The following is a 22,942-nucleotide window of genomic DNA, read 5'->3' as shown; positions in this document are numbered from 1 at the left end:
TAATGTCGAATTCCAGTATTACCTTTTTGAAATCAGTAGAACTTAAATAAAGTTATTTGTTCAATAATATTACTTTAGATATATTTTGTAATTCACGTTTAACTTAATAATGCATTTTACCAATTTAAGAAAAATATAACATATTATAAATTAAATGTCATAAAAACATATTTTATTTACCTTTATTTATTATTTTATACCATAAGTTATTTTTTGGAATACAATTATAAAACGTATATTTATTTGATAAAACTCACACTCTGACTTTTACGTATGTACGCATGACATCATTGATGACGCATGTAACCGTCGGGCGCTAATTTTCAAATGGTCGTCTGAACAGACGGAATAAAGAAAGTTTGGATTAGTTAACTTATAACGTTACTGCTTATAAATCATCAGTTCATCACAGGTATTTTGTACTTCTGTTGTTTATACTTCGTCTAAGTTACGTTTTCAAAGCCACAGTGTATAATTTGATTTGTTATGTTTTCAGAAGTGTGATTAGCGCTAGCTAACAGGCCTTCATAAAAGGCTAAACTAAAGTGTTTGCATGTAAGTTAGGAATTTCGCTTTTGGAAATTAGCTCTAGGGATATAAACTTCTGCCCGTATATAACGTTTATTGTTGACATTTATTTTTATTCGTTAGCTATTCGTTTGCTAATTTTAATCAGCTAAATAAACGTTACTTGACGTTGTTTAACTTACATGGCAAAGTATCAGGATTTACCAGTGTTGACGTATAACAAAGGCACTATTTAGCAGACTGCAGTTAATGGAAAAAGCTGCATATTAGTGGTGTATGGATGTATGACATATTAATATTGCCCCATAGTTTCGTAATGAGCACATTCAGTACCCCGACCTCCCGGCCACGGCAGTGGTCGTCCCCGGCAATAGGACACAAAGCCGCTCTGTCAGCTACCAGCACACCTCTGCTGGATAACATACAGGGAAACGACGATGAACAAGAGAGACGTCAAAGACGCAGATCCAAAGTCATCGGAGTGACCGACTCCTCTATCAACGAGGCCGGTAGCCACAGGTTGGTTGAAACTCCGTTCTCAGCACCATTAAAATGCAAAAACAAAAGTAATACAGCACAATGTGAATTTACAATCTTGTTTTTTTTTCTCCATAGTTCTACAGCTACACCCGCTGCTGTCCCTAAGCTGTCATCAGCACAGATATCTGAGCATTATTCAACCTGCATCAAGCTTTCCACTGAAAATGTGAGTTAAAATCGATGTATGCTGACTTTACTGTTAGCATTTTCCTGAAAATGCAACAGGGCTATTACTTGTAACTTTCCTTTTGCAGAAAATTACCACAAAAAATGCATTTGGTCTGCACCTTATTGATTACATGGCAGACATTCTCAAGCAGAAAGACTCAGAGCTCAACTTCAAGGTAGAAACCTGCCGAATTTGTATTTAGCTCCACTTCGACAAAGTTGACATGCATTATCGGAAATTATGATATTGTAACTGTGTGTTGATCTAGGTGGCAGCGGGCACCCTGGACGCCAGCACAAAAATCTATGCAGTGAGGGTGGATGCGGTCCATGCTGATGCTTACAGAGTTCTGGGAGGCTTGGGCTCTGAGACCAAACCAAAAGAGAGTATGTAGATATTCAAGTTATGGTTCTGCTGACATGTTACAAACACAAAGGTTGCTTGTGCTGTAGGGCAGATTGGTCAGAGAGTGTCATGTCATTGTCTTCATGGTGTACTGGTGGTGTCATTCCCTCTCAGGACCCTGCACGGTTTTACTGAAATCCCATCCCATCTCATTTCAGGTCAAGATGGTATCGATGAGGCAGTTGCCGAGGACGGTCAGGGAGAGCAGGTGGCTGCTAAACAGACTAAGAAAAGACCTCAGAAGAAGACAGTGGAGCAGAACCTCAATAACATCAATCTCTCTGAGACAGAGATGAAGTGTGAGGTGAATATCCGAGTGTGATTGAGTCAAGTAAAACATTTTGTATACCACTTTTCACAATACACATTGTTTTAAATCAGTTTTAATGTTGATGTTAATGTTGGTAATACCCTTATGCCTTATAGTTGCTTTTAGTGGAATTGAGCTGGGCGATAATAATATAGTTTACCTTTTGTGATGATACAATCAATCAAGCAGTTGAGATTTGCTATATAGCAGGGCTGTACATTAACTTTTTTTGCACATAGCACTGGCGCTACAGAGGTTGAGTTTTGTAGCACAGGCCACACAATTACTCTGCGTTCACACCGCCGTCGGCGACAGTGTCAAAGTGGCCGGAGGTCATTCATTTTCAAAATGTGAGCCAGAGCCGAGCTCCTGCGAGAGCACTTAACCATGAACACAAAAGCCACACCACACAAATGGATTTTAATTGGTTTATTTCGTTAGCAAACATGTCTCTATAATTTTTTTCCATCGATCAATTTCTTACTTTCATATTTAAAAGATTCCATGAGGTTAACTTGTACCCTACTTGGTCAGTCTGCACAAATAACGATCAACATGCTTGCTTGCATAACAATTATTATGATCATTATATTTTACAGAAAATCATTAGAAAGAAAAATACTGTACACTTCTCTAAACCAGAGAATTTTCCCCCCCCTGTTTTTTAACCCAAAATAATGTTGAGAGCATTAGTGAGTACACACGCAATGTAATATCTATTTCATTCTTACTCGACATATGTCGCACTGTACAGCCCTCCCTGTATAGTATATCGCCCTATGTGAGTATACTGTATGTATGTGGATAAAGTTGAACACACGACACATACTTATTTATTCAACTTTATATAAAGAGCTGAGTGATAACATAGTTACATTTTGAAACAATATAACAATCACAGCTGAGATTTGGTGTATAGGGCCTAGTATATATTGCTTTGTGTGTAAACTCTTTGAATACAGGTAATCATAGGATGTACGATTAACTGAATATATCACTGGTTGTTAATATAGTTTAAAAAAAAATCACAATATAACAATCAAGCAGTTGAGATTTTCTTGATAGTACATATACTGAACTGTTTCTTTAATGTTTTAAACAAGTTGATTTATGTTGTGAAGACCCCATAAAGCATGTGGCGTAAGAACCTATAGGAAGACCTGTCCTAAAACATTCTTTGTGCAGGTGGACCCCATGTTCCAGCGCATGGCTGCTTCATTTGATGAGAACAGTACAGCAGGAGTGTTCCTCTCTGTACTCTTCAGTGAGGACAGTCGCTGTGAGCTGCGCTTTCCTTCACATATGACCTTGCTGAAGACACAGCCACCTCCTGTGCAGATGCCCCACCAGAATGTTCCTGCCTCACCATTTACAGGTAAACCGGCTTTGCACATCACACTCTGTTCCAAGTTACAGGACAATCTACTCTTGGGTTCACTGAGCAACATTCAGTATTCAGAACCTAAATGTTTGCATGTGTTGTGAGTTACAGTCGTTTGACAATGTGAGTCCATTGAATCATACCTTTTTGATTCTTCCAGGTCATCTGAAGACACTTGAGGACAGGCCAATTTGTCCATCCTTAGAGGATTTCTCTTTTACTAGATGGACTCCTGAGCAGGTGAGACTGTTTTGATGACTATTTAAAGCCTCAGTATGGTGTCTATATACACTGCAATTCAAAAATTTGGGGTCAGTAAGATTTTTAAATGTTTGAAGGAAGTCTGTTATACTCACCATGTCTACATTTATTGTAATATTTTATCAAAAACCGTAATATCGTGAAATATTATTAGAATTAAAACTAACTTATTTATTTTTCTTTTTTCTCATTTATTCTATTTCCAAATATTTTAAAATGTAATTTATTCCTGTAATGGCAAAGCTGAATTTTCAGTAGCCATTACATTTCTTATCAATGTTGAAAACAGTTTTGCTTCTTATTTTTCTGGAAACTAATAATCGTTTTTAAGGATTCTTTGATGAATAGAAAATCAAAAGAACATTTATTTGAAACAACAATATTTTTAAAATTATAAGTGTCTTTGCTGTCACTTTTGATCAATTTCATGCTTTCTTGCTGAATTAAATTAAATTAATTTCTTTAAAAAAAAAAACTTATTAACCCCTTTTCAACAGTAGTATGATTGCAATATTAAGTGTGTTTTATATTGATGTGATCATCTTTCATGTTGTCAATATAGACCACAAACCTCAACCAGCTGCTTGAGAAGATGAAGCAGGGAGAACATGCATTCGACGTCAATGCAGCCATCGAGCCAGATGATGATGACGACGACAGTCCAGAGTTTGGGGATAATTTTGATGCAGACGTGGATGAGGGCAGGCCAGGAGACTGTGAGGAATTTAAGGAACACAGAGAAGCTTGTTCAAAGAGCCCCCAGAAAGGACGGTTAGTACTTACGAAATGTATTGCACCGAAGTGTTTGCTAATTTTTTAGTTACAAACAGGCTCTGCTTCACAATAGGCGAATAGTTGCGGCAGTTTAATATTGTGCATTTTCATCCCAAAGACTGTCAAACCTAAGCTCGACCTTAGCTAGCTAGTATATTTTGTGTTGTATGTTATGTGTCTGAATAAAAACAATTCTTTGCTGTTTTTGTATGTCCATTCACTGTGAGGTGTATTTGCGTTATTAACAGAGGTGTTATTCCTATTGGCGAGGTGGATATTACCACCATGTGTCTGCAGTTGTCTGATCAGCCCAGAGAGTACTCATACTTCAGTCCCAGGACCATGGCCACTTGGGTCGGACCCGGCTACTGGCTCTTCAAACCTGGACATAAGCGTAAGTCATCGACTAGCCTAGAAGTGTTTAACTATTTTTTTTTATTATTGTTTTCTTAATTTAATTTTCAATGTTGCATTCTCAATTGTTCTTAGTGGTTGTCCCATTAAATTTCTAATTTATCCTTTGTAGAGGATCACAAACCAGACAAAGAACCTCGGAAACGAGCACCAAAAAATCCTCTCGTTATTGACTTTAAAGGAGATATCAACTTTCACAATTACTTTCGAACAACTAGAGTAAGTTCCTGTTTACTAATTCATTTTCATGAATTCCATAATGGACAAACGCTTCATAACAGCAATTCATACAATGTTTTTTAATCCCATTAACAAAAACTTTCAAACCTTGAAGACAGCAGCAGATCAATTGGTTACAATTTGACAAATAAATACTTGTTATTTCCAGGCAGCAACCACTATCAGTAAATCGGCTTTGAACAGCAGCAATAAGAAAACCACACTTCCAGCAGACTTCCAGTATCCACCCAGTAACCTGTCACAGCTCAGCCTCAAACCCACCAACACAGTAAGACCATGAATGTTTAATATTCCTGTCTGGATTACTTTGTGCACTTCAGCATTTTGGTTGTGGCAAAACTACAACATCATAAGAATAATGCTGTACAAGAGATTGACTGCTGGATTGGTTTGTTTTGTTCATCTTTCAAATTTGATCAATTTATTTTCTCACTTTAGTTCAGTGCAGAAGGAAAGAAGAGATTATCGGGAGAGCTGGGTGGGGACATAGGAGAGTATGATTACAACAACGCCAATGACACAGCCAACTTCTGCCCTGGTCTTCAGGTACACTAAACACTACTGTTACATGTCATAGGTTGGCATGGAGACGGTCTGTTAACTGTTAGTAGTTTCTGTGAATAGGAAGGGGACAGTGAGGATGCTGAAGGCTTTGGAGGATCTGATGACTCCCAAACAGACCGACCGACCCCTTTCTCTCTGGACACCGATGACATCTCTACATACGGAGAGGATTGTCTTGTGCCTGAGCCTCACAAGGTAAGATGACAGGACAGATGGGTTACTATGCTACACACTGAACATTTTAGAGCCCGACCGATATATCGGCCGATATTAGCCATTTTCATAACTATCGGTATCGGCATTTATAATGGCCGATAAATTAATATAAAAAAATGCGGCGTTCGGTGATTCATGTAAGGGTGGCGCTGCCAATAAAGCACCTAAAAGCTGTCACAATGAACTGGCAAGAGCAATGATATGAATACATCAAATATAGCAAGGAGACATTTTAATTGTTAATTAATAACAAGTTTTTTCAGTCATTGTGGGCTGCAAAGATGAGAGAAATGTACATTTCAGAAGGATTACATAAGCAGAGAGCAGTTTGTCTTTCGTTTTGATTTGTTCTGTTTAAAAGTAGACATTTCAATAGATATATTTCTCAGGTCTATACGCTGGGTTTCGGTTAATTTATGAGACGAGTTGCAGTTCACTCGCCGGCGCCTCAGTTTCGAGATTATCTATTGTATGTTATATTTACTTCTTATTTATTAAATCCAGGCATCTGGTTGATGAAACATTGATTAAAATTCAGATATAATTAATACAAAACGAAATTGACTTTAATGAAAGGCTTTGTGCTTTCTGTTCAAGGTCTATGTGAAAGTTTTAAAGCACTTTAGTGGCGCTTTCGGAGCTTGTTCCGTCCGTTTTTTTATTAATAATAATCAAAAGAATTAAAATAATAATTAAATCCAGGCGATTGATTAAACATTGATTAAAATGCGTGGCACGAGCGACAAATCTCCGACAGTAAACGGATGGCATTCTGCTCTGTAACGGGTGCTTTTCCGCGTCTCGGGTAAACAGCTGTTGCGACTCACGTGAGCAATAACGGCCGCGTCCAGGGTAGACACCGTGTTAAAGCTCATTCTGCCTATAACGCTGTTACAACATCAAGCAATATTCCAATAATTTATATAATTATAACACTTTATATAGGGCCATTTTGCATTAAGAGTAGCCTAGTTTCACGTTTAGTAGGTATACATTTTGCTTACTATTTGTTTAAAATAGTATGAAAGTCTGTACATTATGTAATTAAAAACGTTTTCATTATGATATTATAAATTGTACTTTAGTAAAAAGATGTGAGCTATTCCTCCACTGGTAGAGATTAGAGGAATTAAGACTAAAAATAGAAGATAATGTCATTGACACTTTTGATATTTATTGATACAAGTTGTTCTATATAACGTGACTAAATTAAAAGACAAAGTCGTTAGTGAAGATTATGCAACAGTATTTAGAATATAATATAACATGCAATGCAAACTAGTTTGGTTACAGCTCAAATGTATCATTCTCATTCTATCATTCACCCTGCCTCCATTACATATCTTTGTCACACAAGTGTTTGATCACCACATTTGAGTGATCATTGGAAAACGTTTATATATTTATTCTGTTTAAATACTGTGTATTCTATATACAGTACCCATCAAAAGTTTGTACACACCAATAGGAAAGTGTGCTGTACTTGCTACTGTACACATAAATAATATCGGCCGATATATCGGTATCAGGCTTTTTTTATCGGTATTGGCATCGGCCCCCAAAAATCCATATCGGTCGGGCTCTAGAACATGTAGTGAGATTTTCTTTCTGTTATTTGTCAGTTATTATTAGTTTTTATTTCAGTAGATTTGTATAGCTAACTCATGAACTGTTTGCTCATCTAGGTAAACACTATTGAGATAAACTATGCCAAAATGGCCAAGAAGATGGACATGAAGAAGCTGAAGACCACTATGTGGGGTCTCCTAACAGAAAGTCCTGAAAAACCAGACAAGGTTTGTAACTCTATCTTTCTGACCTTAGTAAAGTTCTTTTGTTTATTTTTTTCAGCATCTTTATGGCTAAGTTTAGAAGTTACCGTTTGCATACTGAACTTGGTGTAATGCTGCCGTGCAAAGGCAAAAGACCATAACTTCCTTTTTGGTTGAAAATGAGTTATTGATATTTTGGCACATTCAAAACCTCCTTTATTATGTGGATAAGTATCTTGAGTCAAATCCGTTGTTTTTTCGAGAAAATAATCGGGTTGTCTTAACCGTAACTTCCAAAAGCCCATAAGAAACCAAGGCAGAACACCGTAACACCAGTTACGGCTCTTTGGCTTTGTTTTGGAACGCTCACGCTTGAGTTACAGCACTCTGCCTTAGTTTAGCCGCGCGTCAATATGAGGTTACTGTGCCGGTGTTCTATGAAATAATGCTACCTATTAGATTATACGGTGTTCTGGCTTTGTTTTGCTCTCCATTAAAATTTAAATTACGATGTAGCCTGTTTATCTACTTTGTACAGCTGCCGTCAGTCCCTGTAACTTCTGATGTCCTCAGAGCTTTGTCCTGCACTAATGCGGTCAGAACATTTAGTATGTTCTGAACTGGCTCCATCGACAAACGTGCGATATCGATCGCGAAGGATATATGCAGAGATGAAAGAAAAATGTTACACATGCCGTAGCAGATGAATGCAACAAAGAACTAAAGCCCCGCCTCACCCAGTTCGGATACCGGACCTGGTTGAAACAATCATGTATTTAGCTGGCAGAGTGCCAAAACTTCGCCGGCGCCTTCAGGACCGCCCTGAACACGGTCGAGCCGACGCAGGACTAATATATCACAGGGAGTGATAATAACGAAGCAACAAGGGTATATTGGTGCATACAACATAAGGAAGCAAGAAGAGCTGGTGCATACAACATCAGACCGGCTGTTACAAGCGGGTTATACCTACAATCACAGCGTCTGGAATAAATCCGCAGGACGAGTGCACAAGCACAATAATAGGGAAGACAGCTGAAACCACCGCATACTGAAAAGACGCAGAACACAGAAGGTTGTGCTATAAATGCATTAGTCGTCTAGGTAGTCCAGAACGCGCGCTCCCTACTGAGTAGAACCACTGCGTAGGCTACTTTTCGTGAACGGACGAGGAGCGTGACACCTTCGATCACGAATCTCGGTAAGCGCATGTGAAAGTATGCGTCTTTCAGATCCACCGCTATAAACCAGTCTCCGAGTTGAATGTGCGCGAGGATCTGTTTTATCGTGATCATTTTGAACACGTTTAGCAAGTCTTATGCCACTCGGTACCACTTGAAGATACTCTTTACCGCTATGGAGGTATTTTGTCATGTGTAATGTAGGCTATAGGGCCACCAGAATGCAACCAAAGCACAGGATAGCAATAAGTAGATGGCTGAACGTAATTGTAAATCATACAAAATAAATGTCATGATCACTATATTTTATACAGGTGTTGCTATAATGATTTTGTTAATGGTGATCAGCAACCAAATATTGATAATGTGGAAGTTACTGCCTTTTGCCTTGGCATGACATCTCACTTTTTGCTGACAATACAAAGGCAGAGTACAGTAACTTTAAAATGGTGGTCAAAAGTCAAGTTTAAGCTCAATTTTTGGTAGATAATTTTCATTACTTAAACATCTAATTGCCCGATTTTCAGTGTCCTACCTATAAAGATTTTTAGTCGTCCCGTCAAATTAATTAAAGTAATTTTTCTCAGTTCCACACTCTGGCGAGTTAAGGTCTTTTGCCTCTGTACGGCAGAATAGTAATCACCCTTTTAGTAATCAAACAGTAATCCTCTTTCTCACAAAACTACGCTATAAATGTGTCATTCAGATCACTGAAGGCAGGGCCGTGAATTAGTATTTTCAATATTCCAATTCATTTATAAGACACATAATAAAACAACAGTGTTGACCACAGTACTGTACATTGTACTGAAATAGTAAAATTAAAACAACAAATTTAGAAAAAACCTAAGACCAGTACCTGTGGAAACAATGCCTTGTCACTCGTACATGATCAAAACCTAATATACTGTTCAATAGCCTTGGGGCGGCTACCGCAAAAGCACACTCACCTCTGGTTTAAACCTAAGGACATGTAGAAGTTTTTGCGTATGAGATTTTAATCTCTTTGACTTGTGAACGTGAATCAGGCTAGCAATATACAGAGGGGCTGTACCAAAGATTTAAAAACAAACATTGAAAAATCTTAAATTAGCTGTTAACCAGTGCAGCGATCTTAAAACGGGTAATGTGGTCATATTTCCGAGTACCTGTCAACAATCTTGCGGCCGCGTTTTGGACCATCTGTAATCTGTGCAAAGATAGTTTTTGAGACCATAATAAAGCGAGTTGCAGTAGTCTAATTTAGTGAAGATTAATATGATTAACCTTTTCTGAATCCTTACAGGCTAAAAAAGGCTTAAGGTTCTGAAAGTGCTCGCAACGATATCATTCCTCTGATTTTTAGAACTATTTTTTTTTTATCACTATCTTTATAGTTATTGTTGTTAGTGTGAACGGACCTTTAATCTCAGAGACCATTCTTGGTTGAATACAACTTTTGACAAATTTTTAAGCACTGTCACAAACTATACCCAATTGTTTTTTTACTTTGTTCTGTTGTTCAGCATTTCTTGTGGTCATTTGATTTAAAAAAAGATTTTAATGACTCACCATTTAAAGCAGGTGGAGTGTGAGGAGACAACAGAAGTACCTGGAGAAAAATCATTCAGCCAGTCTGTCAGGAATCTTGTACAAAGGTACAGTTTTTTAGGTCTGGTGCTATATATCTAATAGTCTAAGGATTGACATTTTTCATCCATATACTGCACATGCATTTCTCTTTCCTGCCCCACCAGGCTTCCCTCCACCATGGCTACCAATCTCTCAGTACCGTTGGCTTTCGTGGCCCTTCTGCACTTAGCTAATGAGAAAGTGAGTACTACTTTCTGCTATATATAATGGTTTCAAAAACTACTGTAGATGGACGTTTGTTTAAATTTCTGTATTAGCATGTTGTTTATTATGTTTAAAGATCTACTTGTCTTGCATTAGTATGCACTGAATATTTTGTAACTTGCATGCAGATTTATTTGTGATCTCATGACCCATTAGAACATTTGGTTGCTGTATATCTAAAAGCTCTTCTTTCATCAACAGAACTTGGAGTTGCACAAGATTGACTGCATGACTGATATCATCATTAAACAAGGCCACTGAAAACTGATACAAATCTTTATTTTATTTTTTAACCAAAATGTAAATCCAGTTTGTAAAATACCCATGTGGGGCCAAAACAATATAGTCGAGAGAAAGATGATGTCAGGATCATGTTAAAAATGTTGTACAGGAAACTACCACAGAATTATTTGAGTGAAACTGAAAAATGTCAAAAGCATGAACTAGGAAAAAAAAACAGCATTGTGCTATGCATGTATAATATGATTGCTTTTAAGGTCTGTTTAGCAGCTACAGTAAAAGTAAATGTGAAGTTACTGCTGTCAATGTGACTTTTTTTAAAGATGTTTTATTTAAATTGTGGAATTCATTTTATAACTGAGGTTTCTTTTAAATGTATTTTCTACATCCGATTTTGAAAAATAAAAGTTATCCAAGTATTTTTGGGTAATTCTTTATTATCTGTTTGTAAATGTTGTTTTGTGTCTAGTATGATGTCATTTTGGAATGGTATAATGTTTTGCATGAATACATATAATGCCAGAGGTATTTAGGTGGAGCCAATTGTTGCCTTGGTGGAAGAAAAGTTTACTGTTTCATGCATGGGAGTCTTAATTGTTTTGCCCTAATAATGTCAAGCATGTTAAAAACTACATAAAAACAAACATTTATTTCATAAAGTACATTGAGTTTAATCACATATCAATAATTTTAGAAAAAGTTACTAGCCTGTAAGGCCTTACCAGAACAATCTTCTCATAACTGAAATGTTGATGGTTTGATAATAGTCTGCGTTCTCACCTTTCAGGTGTTTATATGCGTCATGAATCCAGCGCCCTCTGGAGGATGCTATGGGAAGTGGCGCTACAGAGGTGGGCCAAAGCCAAATCATCGCGGCTGGAGGAAGAGAATGAATTAGAGACCAGGAAGTGTTGACACGGTGTACATCTGTTGGTCATTCGAAGAAACAGTTACAAACTTTTTAACTCCTAAGGATATTGTAATTATTTTTTCGTGGAGTAAATAATAACATCAAATTGAAATCATGGGGATTGGTGATCCAAATAGCACGGTAAGTTGTGACCTGAACGATAGTCAGCAGGTGCTTGTTAACGTTACATCGCTTGTTGAGTTTAAAAGTAGACTGACTAACTTAGATGTGTGAATTCAGTTACTATCGGTATCCGTGTAAATCATTTTTTTAGTGCTGCAAAAGTCTCCGCTTAGAACAGGTTGATATTTTTTTGTTTAATATTTACCGGTTGATGTAAGTTGGCGTAGCGTTTCTCAAAACAGGGCGAAGCTCGTTTTTCAAGTTATACTTCGGTAGTTTCTACGTTCCTGTTGTCAGTTAACGTCGACAATTTGCTTGGATTACTAAAACAAATGTGCTGTTTAAATAGTACTTTGATGCTTAAGCTTTATCCAATTTGTATTGCAACTTTGTTGTACAGATTTGTTTACATAGATGGATTGAATTAACCATAAGCTGTGAAGCATAACCGGTTTACAAAACCGACTGTTGAACAACACTTTTTGCATGGTTACTTGGTTTAGATATGTTTTAACTACAGTTGGCAAATGTGCTGATCACTTCACACGTCCCCTGTTGACTGTTGAAGTGAACCAGAAGTGAGAGATTCTCGTGCCTGTTTGCTTCAAATCAAGTTCATCAACTGTTTTAAGATCAATTATAAGTTGGCTTGTTCTTGAAAACATTTGGAGACTGGTATTAGACGGACTTCAAGGAAGCAAGAATATGTTTTGCCTATTGAATATTAATATGCATTCTTAATGGTAAAGCAGTTTAGAAATAATCTTTCAAAACAAATGCACACTGGTAAATCATATAATAACCAGATGCATACATTTTTACTTTTTTTATTTTGATTATGTTGTTGCCATATCACATAGTTATCACATGCAACCATTTCTCCACAATGATGGTACTTCTGGCTGTCAGTATCTGATGTCATCTAATAGCTTTCTGCCATTCTGCAGGCCTCGTGACACAAACTCACACAGCCATTGATTAGAATGGAACGGGTAGGACAGGTAGTGACGCAGCTTTGCTTTTGGTTTCCTGGTAACACCTTTTGTTTATGAAGTATCAGTAGTGCAAGAGGGCTTAAAGGTGTTTAGCATGACTATACATGCCCAAATGACACAGAGAACAGTGCAAAAGATGGCTTTTAAGGTTCTTGCACTGCATTTGACAGTTGGTGTTTGGATGTGTGAATGTGGTAAAGCTATCTTTTTATATTCCCTTTGTCAATATCACACTTAAGGTGTCACGCCTAATCATTAGCATCTAAAGGCATTACTGAGCAGTTTTTTTTATATAGTAGCTGTCTAATCATGGTATGAAATAAATTATGTCTTATAGTTATTTTTATTAAGTTTTTTTTAATATAGAAATATATAGTACTGTATTGTATTGCTACTTTATTGTAGGCCTAACAATTACACATTCATGCATTCTTCCAGTGGTGGGCCGATATGATTATTCATATCATATGTTAAATCTCCTTATACTGAACAACCACTGCTGTCAATTAAATAATAAATTAGCCTACATCTTTGAGATTATTTAAAAAAAAAACTTTTGTGAACTAGCTATAGGTTTTTTTGATCATCCTCAACAAACTCACTGTAGAACAAAATGTCTGGACTGTCTCAATAATTATCAGAAACATAGTATTTGAATGGCTATAACTGGGCCATTAAAATTAAATATGGGTGATGAAATGTGCCCAAAAAATATCTTATAATTCCTAAAAACATAAGACACAAATCTAAAAAAGCCTGTAAACTTTTATGGAGATTAGACGATAGGTGGGACTACAACAGTTATAAACGTTAAAGACACTAGATTTTTATGGTAAATTATGCTATCTGAATATTTCTTTTTTCATCTCAGAACTTAGTTTTGTAAAGTTCTGTAATCCACTCCGATTTAGGTGCTTACAGGCTTGCTAAATAATACATATCTTTTTTTCACATGCACTTAACCGCTTGAACCTCAATAACGGATGCTTGCAGATGTATTTTATTGAGTATTTTATTTTTCGGAAATAATATATGTATTTTTTTTTTTTTTGGATGATTATAAACCTTACATGCTAATATTTATGGGTATAGATATAATGCTGGCTGTTGCCCAACAGTACTGTTTACAAACGTTCCTGTCTCTTTTCAAACTGCTTTATCATGGTGAGTTTCTATCTCACTGTATAGATTTTTGTTGCCTTCCATTTCTCTTTTTGATAACAATGTGAGTTATTTTGCATAACTGTGTGGTTGTGCCATTTTGATCATGTTTTTTATTCTTCTGAGTGCAGGAGCCGAGAGAAGGAGAGTCTTCACACGAGGTGGATCCAGTTCAATCTCTACAGTCTCAAGTGGACGGGGTCAAGGACATTATGACCCAGAATGTCGATCGGATCCTGGCCCGTGGAGAAAGACTGGATGATCTGATGGGGAAATCTGAAGATCTGCAAGCTGGGGTGAGTCTTTAAAGGGTAACTAAACCCTAAACCAACTTTTTTTAGTTAATGATCTGTAAGAATGGGGCTTTATTAGTACTGTTCATTGATTCGAGTAACTTTTTTGACATTTGTGTATAACGTGTTTTAATTGTACAATATATGGTGTAAAAACGTCTGAGTGCTGCCCTCTTCAGGTTGAACGGTGGCTACTGCAGTTGAATTTTCCTATTGGATGTTTGGGGTGGTTCGTGACGTAAGGGGTGGTTGGTGACGTAGGCAGATTCCATACAAAGAGATGCGTCTCAGGTGCACGCCCCCCTCCGCTGAGCTCTGCCCACTTTTCCAGCATTTTTCAAATATTGCCAGTGGATGGAGTCTTGTGGCTCTTGTGTCGCTGTCCTCAGCTCAATGCAGTAACGTTAGCCTAACTGGGGGGTCGCACAGTGGACAAGAAGCGCAGCGCTGAGCCGCGTATCGCGTAACTCGAGGTATCGCACACTGGACGCGCACTTTCTCAGTTTATGGCCAGCAATACTGTTATGTTTAAGGACATTATGGAATTAAGATAATGTCTGTACTATGTTATGATTGTACTGTACATTTAAATGCAATTGTTGCTGACTTTGCTCTCTGAACACTTTACCTCAGAGCGTCCGTTAACCGAATGAATTGAGAATATCAGCTGAAAATCCGATAACATCAGCAATTTTCATTCAAGCAGCTGATTTCTGTAAATGAATATAAAACTAAATGTATATTGCAACACAGGGTGAAGTCAGTATATACATTAACGACGATTTGAGACAAATACATTTAAAATTAATATAAAACAAATGGCGCTCTGTGGCGCGGCAGGATTTTGAACAAGGTCCCGAGCCGTTGCTGTGCGCCGCAGACAGACGACGAATGGCGCAGCCGGTGTGTGTACACTCATAGAGAATAAAGTGTTCGGATTTTAAAGACGCGGTGCTGCGCTTCTCGTCCGGTGTGCAACCCCCTTAAGTAACACGTGGGGTAGAAGCTGCTGATTGGTTGAGAAGCTTTCACTTGAAGCTTTCCGCGGGCTGCTTATTGGATGAACTCCTAGAATGAAAATCACTCACTACTCACTATATGCCTGGGTCAAAATGCCTTCAGTGTCACATGATCCTTCAGAAATTATTCTAATATAACAAACTATTAGGCTACTGTATGCGGCTGTAGTCCCACACTTGTTGACATTGTATTGGTCTTTGTTTTCTGCTTTTCAGGCCCAGAACTTCAAGCACACGTCTCAGAAGGTCGCTCGCGCTTACTGGTGGAAGAACGTGAAGCTGATTGTGCTTATTGTTGTGATAGTCCTTGTGATCGTGCTGGTTATCATATTCCTTGCCACTGGTGTGATCCCAACTGGTACACCTGCACCCCAACCAACACCACCCTAGGATTTCTTTCAGTTACACACACACACACACACACACACACACACACACACACACACATACATACAGAAACATGCAACCATGTCCACATACCCACAGTCAAAATTTCAAGAATTCACACATATTACACACACACACACACACACACACACACATACTCGTTCTTTGCACATTTTGCTCATATACCCTCATATACCTTCATATCTCATGGTATCACTTATTACGAGGAGCTTCCATTATGACAGCTTTGAAACATTGAAATGAAGGATTTTAAGTAGTTTATAAAAATAATGCTGTCTATTTTCTTACATGCTTCTCACCTCCTAAAACTTCATCCTAATGGCCACTTCGGTTTCCTTTATGATTCTCTAAAGCCTGATAAAATGCCACAATATATTATAATATTGTTCACACTGAAGGTATGCTTGAAATAATCATATACTGGCATTGAATCAGAAAAGGTAATGGGTGAAAGTTCTCTCTATTGAGCTATGATGTATATTTAAGACTGTTAGATTAAATTACATAATATATTATGTGTAATTATGGAATATTTTTAGCTCTCCAAGTCTCTCTATTTTGTACTCTGTGCTTTTGTCGTCTCCACAATTATGTATGTCATGTGTAAAAGGTCAAACCAGAATGTGTTCTTAAAACTATTGCATTATCCAAAACACACCTTTTAAGTAATTATATTGTAAGATGTTTGGATTCCCCCCCGTCTTTAATGTTTAAATGTGCAATGCCCCAAGCTTCAAAACAGAGAAACAGATTTTCTTCTTATAGAATGAAAGATTTTTATGAAACAAGAGCACCTGAACAAGGCCATTTAGATTGAAAATAGAAAGCAGTTTTTTTCTTATCCTCGTTATAAATCACTGTATTGAATTTGATATGCAGTGTAACATTTGCACTGTACCACATGCAGTCAGTACTGTAATCATAATTTGTTATTGCATGTGGGAGCTTTCTGAAACCCCAAGTGTACCTTTTTACTGTATAGAAAACCGATCAAGGAGGAATATTTTAGAGTCTGTAGTGTCATTTTCAGTTTGCAATAGTTTTATTTGGCTGGTCTTATTATCTGCTGAATAGCTTTATGCACTTTTGCTTCGGAAAGGTTAAGGCACTGTATGCCTGTCTATCTGTTCGTAGTCAGAAGGACTTGCATGTTTGTAAAGTCTTATGCTGTATCTCTTGTAGCTTCCATTAACATCATACTGTATGTATTATTCTCCCCCAAACCTTTTAATCATAGACATATGTTTAAACACTTAATTGGTAATCAAAACGTTTAATCGATTTAAGTTTTTGTCATCATTATGAATCCTCAAAGAAGTGCCTTGGATATGAATCTTATTAGTGTAAACAGCCTGGAAATGCAATATTTTGTAAATAAACATGATCTCTCAATAAAACTAATGATGAGTTTGACATGTTTTTAATCCTTTCATTTGAAATTTTCATAGACTAATGGCAAACAATTATCAAATACGGTTGGGCCGGCCCAAGCTTTTATGGGGCCCATGGTGCCGCCAATATGATTGATTATTGTCAATGCTTGATTATTCGTGGACTGCAAAACACACCCATTATCAATTTTATTAGTTGTAGCTGTGTTGCTAACATCAGTGTCTGCCTGGCATGTTTTTACCCTTATACGGTTTCAAATTGTAACAGTAGCAAACCCACAAGTGTGGCCAGGTCTTATTTTGCACTTTAATATTCAAAGTCTTACAGTACTAAGTGGTATACTCAATGTGGTGTACTAAATAAACCAGTAAACCTGCTTTTGGTATAAAAAAAAATTGCGTGCAAATGTGCAGAACAATTAACTGAATAACTTTAGATAAACAGTGTCTTCTTATATATATATATATATATATATAATATTTAATTACAAATCAGACAAAGACAATAGTAAATGAAATGCTTAAATAAGACATAAAATGAACAGATCAGAATCAGATAGACCTGTAACAAGATAACAATAATAAATCTATTAACATTAAAGGTGTAGTTCACCCATGAAAATTCTGTCATTTACTTACTCTCCATTTCTCAATTTCTTTCTTCTGCTGAACACAAAAGATGATATTTTGACGAATGTGTGTAACCAAGCAGTTGATAGACCCCATTGATTTCCAGTTTTTTTTTTTTTTTTTCTATATGGAAGTCAATGAGGACCTGCAACAGTTTTTTTTACACACGTTCTTCAAAATATCCTATTTTGTGTTCAGCAGAAGAAAGAAATTCATACATGGAGAGTAAGTAGGCTAAATAATATCATATGTGGGTGAACTATCCCTTTAACTATCCATGTACTATAGGCTGCTGTCCCGCTTCTAACAAAGTGACAGACACAACTCAGTGTGTACCCTATTTTTTTACAGTCTATGGTGTGTACGCGTAGTTTGGGGGCCCCCTAGTGGCGGCGGGGCCCTAAGCAGCCGCTTAGTACGCATAGGACAAAGGGACAAAATGCAAGTTTTAGATATTGCAATTTCCTAGGACTAAATGATGTGTATGTGTAAGGGATGGACATAGCCAGAGGTAAATTAACGGATTGTAGGCTATTCTATACATTATAGCTCAACATAAAAAAAATGGTTAAAAAAGCAAGTAGCCTACATCTGATCCAAGACAAGTTTTTTTCCCCCAGCTGTGATTTTATCTTGTTTTTCTTACACCAGCTGCAGCTCACATACATTCCCCTCCAGAATCAGATTTCCTGCAAAAAGTTTTCTATTATGATTGATTTGTGAATCGGTTTAACTGCTTCTTTAAAAAGAAATCAGTTGATTATAATGGTGTTTTCGAATCGGACACCGTTTTTTTTGTGGCAGCTTGACTTGTGTGAACTTTTTGTGAATACATTACAATACAAGTACTGGCGTGCATTCATTTTAAAGCGCATATTTGACACATGACCTAGAACAATATCATAAGTTACTGGCAGGCAGTGTAACAACTGGCAAGCCAGGAGATGGGCGTTTACATAGACTGCCATGCGGCTGCGCAGTGTGATTTACCCGCCCAGTAGATAACAGGCGTTATATTACAGCAGCAAGGCTGAACTTTAAAGCCTTGGATTGGAAGAGTTTCTAAAACACGCGCATTCATTTTGATAGATATCGAGCTTGTATTGTTTTTTTCGCTTTAGCTGCTGGTGTCTCTTTCAGATGCAGTATATTCGGTGACAGTTTCTGGTGTGGTAAAGCGAAAGAATAAAACAATGACAGTAAGTTGTTTTGTCTTTTTGTTTCGTTTTCGCATTTAACTTACGCTGACAATAGATTTATTAGATTAGATTAGATATTAAAATAAAAACATGGCAATGTAAAGGCAAGAACTTTTAACATCAAATAATTATAACCAACTTATAAACAAACAGCAACTTTGTTATAAATAGTTATAAATAAAGATAACTCGATGTAAACGCTGCAAACGGTCCCTTTAAGTTAAATGGTGTGGTCCAAACACGTTTAGTTTGGTTCACTATGTGTATGCCACTGTGCATTGTGCAAGTGATGTTATAAATTAACTTTCATTTTGATGACAGATTTTTTTTAACAGGCTATATGTAGCAGCTCTCAATTCACTTTATTTATTTTAGGAATATGACACAAATAAAGTGAATGGCTGATGCGCATTGGGTTGTGGTTTACATCATTTAGTTCTTTATGTCTGTTTGGATTTGAAACATAGGCCTACCTTGTTTTGTTTTTTTCATGATATGTGTCATTTGAATGTCATCCAGAAGGTCTTTAACCCTTATTGTTGGTTAGCCTAGTCTCAGGTGGCTTGAAATGACAACATCACAAGTGTTTATTTGAAAACGAGGGGATTTTTGCCTTGTCTCAAGGAAATTCCATATTCATTATAACAGTCACAATGAAAGAGGAAGGAAGAAGTCAAAGAAAGGATGTACAAAGAGATGTGTATCCTCTGTTCATGAGTGATGATAAACTGATCATCAACATGCTACTCTTGATTTCAAAGATGTAGATCTATTTATCTATCTATCTATCTATCTATCTATCTATCTATCTATCTATCTATCTATCTATCTATCTATCTGTCTGTCTGTGTATGGCCCATATTTTACTAAAATCTTATTTGCTGAGGTTGTTTACATCCATCCGTAAGACTATCACTGTTTTTCTTTAGCACCCGTATTTAGATTTTTTTATTCATACACATTTGTTTATTTATTTACTGTTTCTTGTAGAATTTAAACAATATGATAACATTTAAACAAATGTTATTAAAATCAAACATTGACATTTTTTCATTGTTTATTGTTAGTCGATAAAATCTCTTTCATGCTGTTAATATGTAAAAAAATAAAATAAAATAAAAATAGATGCATGACCTTCAGTATCAGCAACAAAATATGTGGGTTTCTCCTCCCTTTCAAAAGTTGATAAACCTTTTTAGAATTTGCATTTTAGTAGGCTATTTGAATTTAGCATTGTTTTGGGCCGTGACACCATTTGGGAATCACTGTTCCATTGTCCATGGTTCTTTTGTGAGATGGCATGAAAAATAAGTGGTGTTTCCTGTAAAATGAATGATTTCATTGATCTTTGCTTGACAGTTTCCCGTCTATGATGGGCCACTCATCAACTAAACCTTGACCTCAAGTTACTTGCATCCTTCTGAGCACAAAGAGAGGAATCAACAGTCTGAATCAGCTGATATACAAATGATATGTCTGATGCTGTAGAGGCTGCTAATGTCAGGAAGGTCACAATCTACAAATGCGTATTTCATAGCACTCAGCCATGTTGTTTTCACAAAGGCCTCATTGTGGGTTTTGATGCAATGCCTTCTAGAAATGCAGTTTGTCTGTCTCTCCCCTGTGCTGTTCCTTGTTAAACTGTGAGAGAGCAGAGGCACTGTTCCAGAATTGCATTCCCAGTGCTTGGAGTAAACAGAACTCTTTGGGATGCGTCCAGGAAGACTTCATTGCCACTTTTTACTTTTAATGGTTCATTGATTGCATTTCATGTGTTGAATTTCTAGTGGGACATTCAATATCATCTAGTACCTCTAGATGTATGGATGCTAATGTATGATTTGTAGAGGATGTTTGCCTTTCTTTATAAAACATTTAATCTGTCCCTAGGAGAATGGGCAAAGCCGCCTCCGTCAGGCCCAGGATGATGTGGAGCAAGTTAAAGTTATCATGCTGGATAACCTAAACAAGTCTGAGGAGCGAGCAGTTAAACTCATGGATCTGGACAACAGAGCGGAACAACTACTGGTAGAGGTGAAACCTTAGTTTGTGTGATATTTATTAAATTATAACAACACAAACTATCATTTCATTCATGCACATAAAACAGCTTTTCAAAAAAGCATGCCTAATTATTTACTCATTCTATGGTCCCATGAACATCTTTTATGGCTCCTTGAGGACTCTGATGACCATAAACTGGGTTTCCGGAATTTCAAGTGTTTATAGGGAAAGCAAAGGCATGTCATATTGAAGTCTATTAATAGTGTATAGGTGGGGTGTACGGAAAAAAAGAGTGTACAATTTGCATCCTGAATTTAGTTTACCATGTTAATTTTAGAAAGCTATTTCCTTTTGTTATGAAATGAACAAAAACTTGTGCAATAGTATGGCAGTCTGTTTATGCAGGATGTGCCATGTGGTAAGGCAACAAGTTCACTTTGGTTTCATGCAAGAATGTGTAATGAGCACAATGTGATGTTGGTGTTACTGGTTCAAACAATTAAAGTTAGGAAAACAAAAACCAGTTCAAGCCCATTACAAAGACTTGCATATTTTTCCTTTCCTTGTTTTTCATATGAAGAGTCTCTGTAACAGTCCTTTATTGTTTTCAAAATGTTAAAGTCAGTTCTAATTTTGAAGGGGGAAAAAATACTTTTTTTGTCATAATTTAAAATTTTTAAAAATATATATTTTTGGTAATATTCAATTATTGAAATAGTTGTATTGTTTCTTTTCAGAGCAAAGGATTCTCAAAGACCGCGACTAAAGTGAAACAGAAGAAGCGCTGGGAGAATATTAAGTACAAAGTGATAATAGCAGCAGTTGTAGCTACAGTGGTTCTTGGCATAATTGTGGCTGTGGCAATGAGTTTTAGCAGAGAGGACAGTCAAAACACACCCCCAGCCACACGATCAACAGAAGCACCAGGAGATGGCTAGAAGATAGCCCAGCTGACAAGAAGATGAGTGAAGTTGTGTTTAAAATGCCTCAGAATATCACCTGGAAAATCTTGTTTCTAGTACTTTTGTTAAAGTAGCCTAAATTAGAGTTAAGTTTCATCACTGAATGCACAAGTTAAGTCTTAGATGTAACTTACTATCAAGAGTATGCTAAAAAAAAATGTGGGTGATACAAAAATGGTACCATGGTGTCACCATCTTTTCTGCTTTCACTTTCATTTTTCAATGGTAACACACATAGAGTATGCTGCATTAATTTTAACCGTTTACATGGATTCATGTTGAAAAGGCCATATTTTAACCAGGAATGGGATAAATCAGAGCTAAAAGTTGGTTAAGTGTAGCATGGAAAGCATGTTAGATTGTTTTGATTTCGTCAGGGAGTAGAGTGTTTTTGTTCTTCAAAAATAAACTTTTCTTGATTCTTATCTGACCCATTTCAAGTCTTGGAGTCTCTACAAACATGCTGTTGAGTTTAATCAGATATGTCTGATTGTGGAAACATACAAAATGTGTTAATAAATAAATGTTTCTTATGTAAATATACCATATCTATCATTTTTTTAAATTTCCTCAATCATATTTATTTCTGTATTATTTTTGTTTTCTTTTATAATGCTCGTAGAGATTTTATAATGACTTGAGTGAGTTCACATTTGACAGGTGTTGTGTAACATCATCAAAGACGTTATGCAGTCAAAATAGTAAATTGGAATTAAAATGACAATGATTTAACCATCATAATTAATCAATTTAACCATATCGAGTGTTACTGAAATGAGGAGCTCGTAAAACGAGAAGGTAAAAACCACCTGGTGGAAATTTTAAGATTGAAGCACTGACGTAAAAAGAGCAGATTGGACAGCAAAGAACGTATCAAGGTATCAAAAGCAAATATGTGAAAGTGAGAAGGTTACACGACCAACGTTTGCACTATTAAATGTGCACTTTTTGCAGGACGACATAGCGTAAATATGAATATAAATATAAATATGAAAACTTTCACAAAAGAACATTTA

General features: G+C 36.6%; 3 protein-coding genes across 3 annotated transcripts; all 3 read left to right on the top strand.

Annotated features, from left to right (window-relative positions):
- The first annotated feature begins 274 nt into the window (after nucleotides 1-274).
- On the top strand, nucleotides 275-11,250 carry ncaph (non-SMC condensin I complex, subunit H). The gene is made up of 18 exons (XM_077240867.1): nucleotides 275-412; nucleotides 838-1,047; nucleotides 1,144-1,234; nucleotides 1,323-1,412; nucleotides 1,506-1,623; nucleotides 1,801-1,946; nucleotides 3,138-3,327; nucleotides 3,494-3,573; nucleotides 4,157-4,365; nucleotides 4,617-4,762; nucleotides 4,895-5,001; nucleotides 5,171-5,290; nucleotides 5,461-5,568; nucleotides 5,647-5,781; nucleotides 7,488-7,598; nucleotides 10,316-10,392; nucleotides 10,492-10,567; nucleotides 10,793-11,250. Exons 2-18 carry the CDS (start codon nucleotides 845-847, stop codon nucleotides 10,850-10,852), a joined length of 2,067 nt encoding a protein of 688 aa, XP_077096982.1. The 5' UTR covers nucleotides 275-412; nucleotides 838-844; the 3' UTR covers nucleotides 10,853-11,250.
- Nucleotides 11,251-11,641: 391 nt separating this feature from the next.
- vamp8 (vesicle-associated membrane protein 8 (endobrevin)) lies at nucleotides 11,642-17,137 on the top strand. Its single transcript, XM_077240868.1, has 3 exons — nucleotides 11,642-11,882; nucleotides 14,152-14,316; nucleotides 15,549-17,137. The coding sequence occupies exons 1-3, from the start codon at nucleotides 11,856-11,858 to the stop codon at nucleotides 15,720-15,722; spliced, it is 366 nt and encodes a 121-aa protein (XP_077096983.1). The 5' UTR covers nucleotides 11,642-11,855; the 3' UTR covers nucleotides 15,723-17,137.
- A 1,620-nt stretch (nucleotides 17,138-18,757) lies between these two features.
- On the top strand, nucleotides 18,758-22,465 carry vamp5 (vesicle-associated membrane protein 5). Its single transcript, XM_077240866.1, has 3 exons — nucleotides 18,758-18,960; nucleotides 20,851-20,994; nucleotides 21,702-22,465. The coding sequence occupies exons 1-3, from the start codon at nucleotides 18,955-18,957 to the stop codon at nucleotides 21,900-21,902; spliced, it is 351 nt and encodes a 116-aa protein (XP_077096981.1). The 5' UTR covers nucleotides 18,758-18,954; the 3' UTR covers nucleotides 21,903-22,465.
- Nucleotides 22,466-22,942: the final 477 nt, after the last annotated feature.

The sequence above is a fragment of the Siphateles boraxobius genome, unplaced genomic scaffold, assembly GCF_051911475.1.
Source record: "Siphateles boraxobius isolate OS27281-9 unplaced genomic scaffold, OSU_SipBor_1 24, whole genome shotgun sequence".
Taxonomy (NCBI): Eukaryota; Metazoa; Chordata; class Actinopteri; order Cypriniformes; family Leuciscidae; genus Siphateles; species Siphateles boraxobius.
Note: the sequence above shows the minus strand (reverse complement) of the source record. Positions and strands in the feature narration are given on the sequence as shown.

What these genes read in the sequence shown, in the direction of transcription:
- ncaph (XM_077240867.1), top strand. Translation starts at nt 845, where the DNA reads ATGAGCACATTCAGTACCCCGACCTCCCGGCCACGGCAGTGGTCGTCC. An exon ending in TGAGACCAAACCAAAAGAGA is followed by an intron (nt 1,624 to 1,800) that starts GTATGTAGATAT and finishes ATCTCATTTCAG; the next exon opens with GTCAAGATGGTATCGATGAG. An exon ending in GTCCTGAAAAACCAGACAAG is followed by an intron (nt 7,599 to 10,315) that starts GTTTGTAACTCT and finishes CACCATTTAAAG; the next exon opens with CAGGTGGAGTGTGAGGAGAC.
- vamp8 (XM_077240868.1), top strand. Translation starts at nt 11,856, where the DNA reads ATGGGGATTGGTGATCCAAATAGCACG. An exon ending in TTGGTGATCCAAATAGCACG is followed by an intron (nt 11,883 to 14,151) that starts GTAAGTTGTGAC and finishes TTCTGAGTGCAG; the next exon opens with GAGCCGAGAGAAGGAGAGTC. An exon ending in CTGAAGATCTGCAAGCTGGG is followed by an intron (nt 14,317 to 15,548) that starts GTGAGTCTTTAA and finishes TCTGCTTTTCAG; the next exon opens with GCCCAGAACTTCAAGCACAC.
- vamp5 (XM_077240866.1), top strand. An exon ending in CGGAACAACTACTGGTAGAG is followed by an intron (nt 20,995 to 21,701) that starts GTGAAACCTTAG and finishes GTTTCTTTTCAG; the next exon opens with AGCAAAGGATTCTCAAAGAC.